The 12,389-nt window shown below is 37.6% G+C and overlaps 1 protein-coding gene across 1 annotated transcript; it reads right to left on the bottom strand.

Annotated features, from left to right (window-relative positions):
* Nucleotides 1-663: 663 nt before the first annotated feature.
* Nucleotides 664-6,785, bottom strand: LOC136259465 (uncharacterized). Its single transcript, XM_066052951.1, has 7 exons — nucleotides 6,679-6,785; nucleotides 5,356-6,096; nucleotides 2,681-2,789; nucleotides 1,306-1,478; nucleotides 1,122-1,248; nucleotides 886-1,068; nucleotides 664-821 (listed from the first exon to the last, which is right to left on the bottom strand). The coding sequence occupies exons 1-7, from the start codon at nucleotides 6,783-6,785 to the stop codon at nucleotides 675-677; spliced, it is 1,587 nt and encodes a 528-aa protein (XP_065909023.1). The 3' UTR covers nucleotides 664-674.
* Nucleotides 6,786-12,389: the final 5,604 nt, after the last annotated feature.

Genomic DNA, 12,389 nt, shown 5'->3' on the forward strand with positions numbered 1-12,389 from the left:
CGGCAATTTAGGTGAATTTTGTGCCAAAACCAAGCGGCACAAAAATTTACCTGAATTGTCGTTATTAAAATTTTTACCATTAACCTACCATCACAGCCATTTCTTGGCCGCCACCTTGGATTTCACATCTTTTTTCATCATAGCCTTTTTGAGGGCCGCACTGTTTTTTTACAGCTTGGCTGTTTTGGATCAGATATTATTATGGTGGTTTTTTAGCATATCCAGCATCAGCATTTGTCTAGCATTATTCTCAATCAGAAGGATTTCATTCACATGTTTATTGCATACACTTATAATGATTGTTGTGTTAAAGCATATTTTTAACTGTTTATGTTTGTCAGCCTTTCATTTTATAAGTTATAAAAAGGAGGGAGCTTCCCCTGTACTTCAAGTTCATCTTTTTTACTTTCAGTAGTTTTTCTATAAGCACAAGAAAAGCCTTTAGTTGAATTGGTAGCTAGTATTATACTCTTTGCTATTATCTTCCTGTTATTCTAAAAGGATGTGCTTGAATTTCAAGAAATGCATCACAACGCCATTCCCTTTTATGGTCAAGTTGTTCTCCATATTCTTCACTTTTACTGTGATGTGAGGATTATCTATTGAAATAGCAACAGTTGGTATATTGTAAAGTTTTATTTTAGTACAGGAATACATGTAATTACAAAAGTGGTCTATCTGAGTACATTAATTTTGATTAAACTGACCACATTAGTCTTGTTTGTTAACCCAGCAAAAGTTACTATGTCGATTGTAGATGAATTTAATTGATCTTTTGGTGTAATTCTCAGTGAAAATTTTCCACCAGGATAACCACTAACCTACAAATATGCAAATAACAGAAACAATATGATTACCATTACACCTTAATTAATGCCAACTAACTGGTTCACTTGACAGATGTACTCTCATGGTAGGAGATAGTAGCAGGCTGTCATTTTTGTCATGTGTGAGAAATGGTAATTCAGAATTATCTGAAGAGAATGGTGGCACCAACAGACACAGCTCTAGTCTAGCAAATATTTCACCTCCAATGACAGCTTTATTGTCCGTAAAATTTAAAGACAGCTAGTGAATTCAATTATCAAGATAGATTTGTGCAATAATTATATTATGCTTACTTGATCAGGATTCAAGAGATCAGAGTGATTAGAAACCTGAAGAAAGCAGAGAGGGTGGTCATAGATGTTCCTAAACACTGGTGGTATAACTGGAGGATCATCTTCTACTGCTATTGCTGCACCAATCCTGGATAACATTAATACTACCACTGCATACACACCAAACTATTGTGGTGTACATTACCTGCCAGTATTACTAATGTAGTCAATATGTGTACCACTTTGCAATACCAACTGACTGTACGAAAGGAGATACAATGCACCACCAATACTAGCAATGCCTTCAATGGCATTAGTTGCTGCATTGTTACCATAGTACACAATTCTTCCTTCACTGTAAATCTTTCCAGCAACAACCTTGAAAAATGAGTCAAACAAACAATAGTTAGTAAGTACACAAGAATGTGAAAGAGTGTATGATTGAGATTAGCATGTACCAAGGTAATGAGAACAATGCCTATACAATAGAATCATTATGTTTATCTGAAATTTAAAATGTTAAAATGACTGTTCTAAGAGTATTTAGAGTAGAGGTGTATGGTATAACATGTATTTGAACAGCACTCTGAATAAAACGTACGGACTGAACAATTCACTTCTCTATGTTTTCCATTGCCTCAGACTCTTTAGGGTTCGGATAACCAAGAGTCTATACTGTACTCTATACAAACACTTTGATATTATAATCAGACTGATACAACACACAAATAGTTAGCATTAAGTACATGTTGAGCTACCATATAATACAAGGAACTTTTGTTGTTGAAGACTAAGCTGCAAACTCTAAGAAAAGTTTTGAATGCAGATGATTGGAATTCTATGATGTAATATTTGATTTGACTTTTGTTATTGTAGTATATGTAATTGGTACTGTTTGTGTTGATAGGGAAACTGAACATACGTATTTGCACGTAGATTATTCTATTATGCCAACAGTTATGGGTTTAAAATAAATTTCAGGTTACAATGTGTTGCCAGTGCTACCAGTGTTGGTGTACACAATAAGCATGAAAAAGGGTGTAAGTCTCCAAAATACACCACTGGTTTATATATACACTTAAGTGCTACAATGAATTGCTATACTATAATTATATGAGTGAAGTTGCATAAGGCCAGGCAAACTTGATTACTTGTTTCTCACCCACAAAAATTCGGATTTCCATGCGAGTGGGAGGTCAAGTTTCATTATTCATTATTAAAGAAAATACACCAAATAAAGCTTTCTGTTACTATAAAGGTTAGCTAAAGCCTTTTAAGAACTATATTGTACTTATGCATTACCACAGTTTCTGAGGTGCAAGTGACATTTGCTGTGCTGTAAAATGATAGCCAGCTTTTCTTAGCATCAAAATATGTGTGCACATGATTGATAACAGTATAATGAAATTAGAGGCCGTGGGGTAAAATGGGATGTAGGCAGGGATGAGAAATAGTTGGCCTAACTGAAACAGTTGGCCTGTTGGCCTAACCTAACAGTTGAAACAGTAGAAACAGTTGGCCTGGCTTAACTCCATGCATTTTAATATACAAAAAACAGGAACAGTAATGATAAAACTTACTCGAACAGCAGTTCCTGTATTGTTTGAGAATGCGACATTATTAAATCTTGCATTGTAATAAGCAATGTTGATAGCTGCAGCATCAGCACCAAAGTTGTTGTCAAACTTGCTATAACAACAGCAGCACCAATAGAACTCTATACTTACATACATTTACATAATATGTTTCATCAGCTACTGGCCAAGCATTCTTACTAAAATATTTAGTCTTTGAATACTTTCCATGCATACTAGAGCTGAAACAGATATCCGTATTATCCGGGTATCCGGATAATAATTTACTATCCGGATAGTGATTTGATGCCATCAGGATAATTTCTAATAATTTTAAGCAATTTTATGTTAATGTTTCCTTGATCCAGTTAAACATTATTACAAACTTACTTAATCTTCATTTAAGTGTTATGTTTTATTCTAAAGTACTAGTAAAACAAACATGTTCACAACAAAATATACAATGCTTTTATAGCAAGTGATAATGTCACTATCCGTAGGATATCTGGAAAGATTTTGTTCAGGATATCCAGATAGTAAAAACTACTATCCGTTACAGCCCTAATGCATACTTTACAATATATAATATTATTTAACTAACAGATCTAACGTCTCACAAACTACCCACCACATTCCACAAATATGGGAACTTACTTCCAAGGACCTACACTCCAACTACAACACTTCCCAGTCTCATGCTTGCGCTGCACAAAGATGTATAGAATTGCATAGGCTAGTCTTGTTTAGACAGCAAACTGCTAGTTTGCTTGCACAGACTGACCCAAGCAATGAAGATTATATGGATGTGGAATTAGCAATTATTTTGATTGTTACTAATCACTTGTGGGATTAATAGTCATGTGTGAAACTATCCTGAAGAGAAATGAAGCAATAAAAATAATACAGCAATAAACTTGGCAAATACGTAGTAGCACACATCATCATACAACTGTACAATTGTTTTATACTTTCTACCAGCTAGCTACAGTTAGGGCTGGGAGGTATTGAAATTTTACTATCACGATATATCATGGGGAAAATATCACGATATTACTAATTATCACGATATTTTTTTCATATTTTGACAGATGCTCTACTATGAAACTACACCTAGCTACACAAGTGATATAACCTGCAGCAACATGATGGACGTGCAAAAATACATGTACATGGCATTAACCATTTATTGAACTATACATGGAGATATAAACATTAGCTAGACCTACAATTAAGCATGGAGAGGATGTGTCTTACACACCCAAGTGCACGACATAAATTCAGGAGCTCTACAGATTCCCATGCATGACTAAATGACTGCTAACTATAGCAACAAAAGCTCATTCACCCATGCACGTTTTATTAGCTATAATGCCACAATGTGCAGAAATATTCTTTCCTCAATAAAAATGCAAAATAATAAGTCCCTTAAATAGCTACTTTCATATTCGCATGAATGCTCTATAAAGTTACTTGACTGCTCTATTAGAGTATATAGGTGACTGCTCTATTAGAGTATCTCGATCTCTCCTGGAGCTAAACAGCAGCACTATGTTTACAGTAGTTAGCTAAAACGAATATTATTGAAGAACACCGCGATAATCACGATATCGCGATAATATCGTTTCCAAGAATTTTTGACGATACTGGTATCGTTACATCAGAATATCGCGGTTTTACGATATAACCGAGATACCGCCCACCCCTAGCTACAGTTACCATTAACAGCAACTACTAGTAATAGCATGGGTAGCAGTAAAATCTGGGATAAATACTATGAATGTTACATTGAAAATGGTAAAATCTCACAAGGTGAAATAGCAGTAGCAATCCAAACAAGGGCTAACAACAAAAATAATCTATACAGCTACACTGCTAGACAACCATCAACATAATCACCTTAGCAACCATTACCATGGAGGCCATTACTAAGGTAATAAACAGTGTGGGGAATGACAACCATGCCTTAGCAACCATTGCTAAACAACAACACAATACTATAGCACATATTCTAGCCAATGAAATTGCAATTACAGTTATTCACTGCTACGAGTGAAATTTGCTCACTGCTGGAATTGGGACTTTTGTATGGGAGGTGAAACAGGTATGGTATATTATGGCATAACATATCGATAATCACAATAATGCAGCCAAGACATGTCAGAATTTTGCATAAAAACATATTGGATATTTATAGAACAGTTACTAATGTTATCCACTCTAATAGAACAGTCACCACAAAGACATAATGACCACATTTCAAGTAGTTTTAGACCCACATTTGTTATGACTATTGGAAAAACAATAAATTGAAAGAAAAAGAAAGCTGATCCCTACTCAGTAAGGATCATCCCAACTCCTTCAACATAGCTTTGTTGGCTTTCACCAGTACTATTTTGTGAATGCAAAGGGGTCTTCCATACACATCCAATTCCATGAACTTGGAAGGCCATAACTTAGTTTTCAAAATACACACAAACTTGAACTTTTCATCACAAATTAAGCTATCATGTTGGTGCTCACTGCTAAGCAAGTTTCAAATCAATGGTCCTTTACAATCAGAAGTTATGAATTATCAAAGTTGACTAATAGGCAGTCTGTGGAAGACCCTTCTTGCAATCTGATCACAATTTTCTAACACATCTACGTATATATAACTGTACATACATGTATATGACTCTTACCAGTCTGTGAAAGCTATAGGAGCATAATAACTTCTGTCCACAAAGAAATTATGTGATGATATGTCAACGGTACCAGCATAATCTGTAGCTAAATTTTTTGTAAACATACAACCATTAAACTCTACTGAGCTATTAACAATTTGGTCATGAATAGAAATGATGACTGCACCAGCAACCGTTGCAGTATTTGCCATGAATAAACAATTAAGTATTGTTGCTTTAACAGATGCTTCATCACTGTGGTTTTGACTTCCATTAGTTCTGTAAAATAATCCTCCAGCAAACATAGCATGGTTGTTATTGAATGTGAGATTTTCCAGTGTGTAGGTTTGATGACTGTGTGTGTTCAGCGCGATACAGAACAGACCACCACCAAGAAAACTAGATGTATTGTTGACAAACATTGAGTTATTCACTACACAATTTACTATACTGGGTGTGCTAACAGTAATTGCTAGCCCTCCACCCCGACTACCCAAAGACCTTTGGGAGACAAATTGATGAAGTGCAAAATCACTACTAGAAGAGGTTGCAGTATTATTATTGAAGTAGCAATCAGTAACAACAATGGAGATGTTGCTGACCAGTGTTACATTAAGGATGTATGAAATAGAGAGACCTCCACCATGGTATTGGCTAAAAGCAGCATAGTCACCATTAGAAGTGTTATTATCAAATGTACAATTCTTTACTATCACATTTGGTGAGTTGAAGATGTTAACTGCTCCAAATTGATTGCGCCTATAATGTACAGTTACATGATAGAGTAAGTGTGCAGTTTACTGGCCAGAGTAAATTATTGAAGTATTTTGCAATGATAAAAATTATTGTGTGGTTTGTTGACAACACACATGTTTAATCAGCTGAGTAATGAGATTGATAGGGCATTTCCCTTTGATAAGGTTTCCCTTTGCTAAGTAGCATTAGTTATGCAGATTTGTGTACAAATTTGGGTGAATTGTGGGTTTTTACATACAAGCATGAAAGTTGGTAAGCTTCATTTAGTAAGTGTTTTTAGAAGTGGAACCACCTCCAACTTTGACCTTTGCACATCAATTACTTATTAAAATTAATGACATTTAGAAATTGTTAACGATTTTTGTCAATGTGGGTATCAAATGAAAGGGCACATTACAAGGAGTAATTTAACAGTTGAATCAAGTCTGTATGTCTTTCTGTTCAAACGTTATGGCTATTTTTCCATGTTCAATTATCACAGTAAACAAAAACAGTATAATACCGTTCTACAAGTGTTTCTAGATGCTGATAATCTAATAAAAAGCTATATCATTGTAATCTCCACCACAATGACACAGGAAGTACCTTTTAGAGCTGCTTTTTGGCACTTGCACTGTCCTCTGCACCCTTTTTCGCATCCACAACTCAGTAGCTCGCTGGATGAACTGCTGGCTTCCAGTAAAGTTGTCCATAACGGCTTCCAGTTACCTGGATTAGTCCATCCCCACTGCTCTGGTGAAGGAAAGTTTTGTGCAACATCCCCAGCAATGCCCTCCTTGGTATACAGCTCTCATAATATGTTGTACCAAGGCTGCTCTGGTAGGAGGGATAGCATCCATTGCTCGACCTTTTTTGCTAAAAAGTTGCTTCCTAGCTTCATCAATGTACACCAAACCATTTGTACGTTCATACAGTAGTATTGAAAGCACAACTATATCCTTTTCATTTATGTCATCAGATGCAGTGGAAAGTGCTAGAAAGGTTGCAGTCACTTGTTCGTATGCCATCCATGTGTTCCAAGCTGACTTCTTTCCCCTTGTAGCAAATACTGACACTATCACATCCTGAAACATAGATAAAGCTGAAGACTTTCTAGGGCCAATGGTTTTAACAATGTCATGAACAGGTATATATCTAAACTTTTTACTGTTCCAAATGCTATCCACAATTCCTCTATATGTACATGTAATTTTGTTGCTGCTGCTACTGACAAGACGACCACATCAGTATCCACTGTACATAGTAAAATTCTTTTAAAACCCTTGTTGACAGCATCTGCCATATAATCATAGGATCATTCTTGTATCTGCTTCTTCATGTTCAGAGGGAGCAAGATGACTAGTGTCTTGTGGGGGATGCACACAACTTCTGAACCAGTTGTCATGATCATAGGTTTTGCAAGGAAAGTGAACAACTCAGTCTTGTCTGCATCATTAGACAAGAACTCCTGCCAGTTGTTTTGGCAAAGTAGTTGATACTTCTACTCTTATACCCTTTCCACATTTTATTCTTGTTTGGGATTTTAGGCTGTTTGCAATGTATTGATCCCAAACAACATCTACCCTGCTTACATGGTGAATTTGGTTTCAGTATAATAAGAAGACTTTGACAGTATAGCCATTAAAGGTCTTTATATGGCCCCCTCTATAGAATAGCAACTTCAGTATCAGGATGTGATGATACTACAGCTGGGTCTTCGTCAATAAACAAGTCAAGAGATCAGCCTTGGTTTGGTGCCTTGTCTATGGTTTTCATGATGAAAGAAATCATCAAGTTCACCATTAATTTTCATGACTGACAAGCAATGTAGAGCCTTGAAAAGAGAGAAACATCACTCTTTAATGATGTAACTTACAGACTAGCCTTTGATTTTTCTCTGGGCGGAGGTCAACTAAACAAAGGTAATTTATTTTTCCAATAGCCTCAGAGTGAGTTGATTGCTCTAATAATCTGTCATTTACAAAATTGTTCCTCCTCAGCCTGACAACTAACAGATGCTGCTGTTTCATCTATTACATCCCTTGTATCCAGCCTTAACAGATTCTTGCCCTTTTTGATAAAAGTGTTTCCCATTTCTTCCATTACATCTATCAAACTTTTTACATAATTAGCAAACATTATTTGAGTACTCTTTGCCTGATCATGATGCAATGTTACTGAGGCTTTCTCATGTACCTTTTCTATGCACATTTCAAATTCTATAGTTATTCTTACCAGCTCAAGCCCAGTTACAATCCAATGTCTGAGAGTTTCAGAATTTTATGTAAGACCAATAGCTCCACTGTCGCACTTTACAGTGGCATTGTTTTGCTCATGAGCTGGTCAATTGCCATGGACGAAAATACTCACTTGGTTTTGTGGACGGTAAAATAGTCTTTATTGAATTCCAAAGCAGTTATAGGATGTCATGTTGAGATTAACCAATATCTCGAATATGGACTGGTATATCATCTAGCATAGTTGGTATGGTCCAAACTAAAGAATCATGGTGCAAGTTTCATCAGGGATTCTATATAATAGTTAGACGTCAAGAACCAGGGTTCTACGGGATTTAGAAAACTCGAAGGCCCTGGGCTGTAGCGCCTGAGCGCAGCGAGGGCGCTACTAAGGGCCTGAGGGTTTTCTAAATCCCGTAGAACCCAGTGGTTCTTGACGTCTAACTTATTTAGACTACAACTCGTTATTGTACCTTGAGTTGACAGCTGCTTGTAAATAGGAAATGTATGGATAATTACTAGAAACAAGCCCTCTACACCTCCCGACATGGCGGGACCTCAGCGTGGCTGTTGCTACCCGTTTAAACGCCCATGCGTTGCCAATGTTACAGGCGCGTGCTATGTATCGAAGTACTGGACTCAGCGAGTGGACTACAACTCTTTGTTGCTGTTGTTGTGCCTCGACAGCTGCTTGTAAGCAAGTAATGTAGTGTTGATTAGTACAAACAAGCCCATTACACCTCCCTCTAATTCAGTACGGCTGTTACTAGCCATTTAAATGCCCATGCGTTGCCAATGTTACAGGCGCGTAATTATCGTGTTTCGTATCGCCTCAGAGCGTGGTCTCTATTGGACATGACCGTGGCTCTACGAGATTTAGAGACCACGTTTTCAGCCAATCAAATTTCAGTATCAAACTTGTTGTAGTCTAAATACAGTGAGACATCTGCTGTGTGAAGAGACTTAACATATATCAAGACCAGGAGCTCCAGATACAGTGCGGTATACCAGAAATGAAACCCAGGACTTTTTTTGTCTACATTGATTGCACCACGTTTCAAATGATTCTTGCTGCTCTGTAGACTCTGTTGAACTTACAATTAAATACAGGTCATATCCTAATTACAGTGCTTAAATCTAGATAAGAACACAAGGTTTGAATACGTCACCATTAAGGTCACAGTCATGTAGTCATATGGCTACATTTTAACCAAACAAGGGCTCAATAGCAGAGAAGATGTCCTATACCATTTTACTTCACAATGTCTTATTTATACTAGCTATATTTAAATATTTGGATGTTCAAACTGGGTATTATTGATATTAAAATGGTTTTAAAGCTGCTAGAACTGATAGAGAATGTCTTGAGCTGGTATTGTAGCTGCCACATGTTGTTAATTATGAAAATCGGTCACATGAAATGATAGAAACTTGGCCATAACTTTTGAACAGAAAGACATACAGCCTTGATTCAATTGTTAATGTAGTGTGCCGCAGCGTTGAAACCGGGTCGGGTCATCCGGGTCACATTTTCTCCGGGTCATCCAGGTCTGACCCGGTTTACAGTTTATCTGGGTCTGACCCGGATTGGATCACGTGAGAAACGAAATTGTTCGTTTGACGACGTGGAACTTATAAACGCTATCGCGTAGCTCTTTCGTGAGCCACGCCCACTTATCGCATTACCAACATATGTTCAGCCACGCCTATTTGTTAGTAAGTGCAGTATGTAGCACGAAACTGAGGGTATCTATGGTGAGGGGTAGCTATTGTCAGTAGGTGAAGACCTTTTTTTTTTTTTTTTTTGGTCTTCAACCTACAGCTAGGCTGAAGTTGCAATATTTGTGACTGGATTTCACATAACAAGGCTTCCACACACACAAAATCAAACTTACGATTTTACCAGAAATGGATTGCTGGTCTAACACACTATCATATTTCACACTGTACTTCCATCAGCACTGACAAGTCTGGTTTCTGTAGCAGCTTTCTTCCGACCCTGTCAAAGCCACGAGTGTGAGATTGGCACCATTAAATGGCCATGGCTTTGTGATAATGGTGTGTAGTGAGCTGGGACTTCACAGAGAGCTCGCCAATAGTGTTCTCAGTCAATTTGGAGTAATTTGAGGGCCATGGAGGGCCATAGAGAGCCCAAACTTGGCCTCTGGACTCCAATCGCCTTCTTACTTCATTTTATACCCGTATATTAAGACCACCGTCCACCCCCACCCTCCCACCCTATTACTTCCACCTCTGATATTATTACCCGCTCGAAAAAAGCTGCTCAAAACAGGGCAAATTTTGGGTATCAGAAATGTACACACCCACTCAGTGATAGCTAGTGAACAGATGAACAATTGGTGCAAATTTTGTTTGCACAGCTGTAGGCACTGGGAAGTTATTACACAATGATTCCTTAAAATCGCCATATCTCCTAACAAAGCTTTGTGCGTCGAAGCCTTGTTTTGTCAAATTCAGTCACATTTACTCAACACGAATCGAACGCTCAAAATGTAGACTCGTTTGCTCACCCGAGACTAGCCGAAACACGTCTCGGCTTTAATTAATCCGGGTCACATCCGGGTCAGTGGGTCATCCGGGTCAGCAGTAGTGACCCGGTTTCAACGTTGGTGTGCCGTTTCATTTGATACCCATAATGACCACAATTGATTACAATTTCTAAATGTCAGATTAATTTAGATTAATTAATGTGTAAAGGTCTCAAAAGGTCATAGTAGGAGGTGGCTCCACTTCTAAAAATACTTACTAGGTAAAGTTCTATAATCCTACCAACTTTCATGCTTGTACATAAAAACCCACAAATCTGCCTAACTACATTGCTTGAGGAAGTCCCTACAGTACAACATGCTAATATAGGGTTTTTCCCACAATATATTACTACAATGACAAGTAGAGATTTTCTACTCATAGCTACAGTACTTGTTTCGGTACTTTTTATTGCTGCAACCCTACTTCAATTTAAAATTTTCATAATACAGTACTTTATGATTGAGACTAAAAACTTTTGTATCCGATCTTCTATACATATAATACTGTACAATTCGATTGCGAGACAAACTTTCTTAAAATATAGCTATCTTATAGACTCTATTTAGGCTGTTTTGGGTGGGTAATAAATCTCATATACTCCACCTTGTTTTCTAATATACTCCACGCCTTCAGGCACAATATAACACATGCTCAAAATCTAGGTTTATCCAATCGCTATGCATCGTTCACGTGCAGTGATTTAACGAGCGCTATTATTTTGTCACGTGAGGACGCATAGTTGCCATAGCGCTAGTATTATCGCAAGGTAACTAGCCGCCGTTGCCGAGCCTACAGCAGAATCAGCCACGGATGAGGTAAGTAATCTGAATGTAATGTGAAATAGAGTCTAAAGCAGTTATACGGGCACAATGTGGAGTCTATGAAATTTATAAACCCTCAGGAGCGCCCTCGCTTCGCTCGTGCGCTACAGCCCGGGCCTTTGGGTTTATAAATCGGATGGCTGCAGGTTCGAGGCTACCTAGGTCTAGTCATGGATTTTTTCTCCTTTCTCCAACTTTTCAAACACACCTTATGTAGCTAAAGTCTTTGAGCAGGCTGTAGGACCAGGTGTCCTACAGACCTTCAGCACTTGTGCTGTAAAGCATTAATAAATAAAATAAAAATAAATAAATTTCATAGACTCCGCATTGTGCCCGTATAACTATTATTTAACATGGATTTAAGGTTTTATTATTTAGCAATTATTGGTACAGTATAATATTTGTCATGTCAAGACACACGATAGTGTGTCGTACGGCACAAGAAGCCGGTGTGCACACAGTGGGTATATTGACAGGAAGAAAGAAAACGTCATTTTCACACTTTTGTATCTCGGTGATCTCCTATCCGATTGGAACCAAAATTTGCTGCAGAGTTTCCCGCCAGCTAGGGGAGTCCACATTCCAAATTTGAAGGAAATCGCTCAAGCCATTTCCGAGATACGAGCAGCCAAAGTTTCGGTTTTTTTTTCTTCCTCTTTTCGCACACTTGCAAAAATTGCTATAAAACGCAAGCGCGCGCTCCGATTGC

This window comes from Dysidea avara, chromosome 6, assembly GCF_963678975.1.
Source record: "Dysidea avara chromosome 6, odDysAvar1.4, whole genome shotgun sequence".
Taxonomy (NCBI): Eukaryota; Metazoa; Porifera; class Demospongiae; order Dictyoceratida; family Dysideidae; genus Dysidea; species Dysidea avara.

What these genes read in the sequence shown, in the direction of transcription:
- LOC136259465 (XM_066052951.1), bottom strand. Translation starts at nt 6,785, where the DNA reads ATGGACAACTTTACTGGAAGCCAGCAGTTCATCCAGCGAGCTACTGAG. An exon ending in CCAAAAAGCAGCTCTAAAAG is followed by an intron (nt 6,097 to 6,678) that starts GTACTTCCTGTG and finishes TGTACATTATAG; the next exon opens with GCGCAATCAATTTGGAGCAG. An exon ending in TACATTAGTAATACTGGCAG is followed by an intron (nt 1,249 to 1,305) that starts GTAATGTACACC and finishes AATGTTATCCAG; the next exon opens with GATTGGTGCAGCAATAGCAG.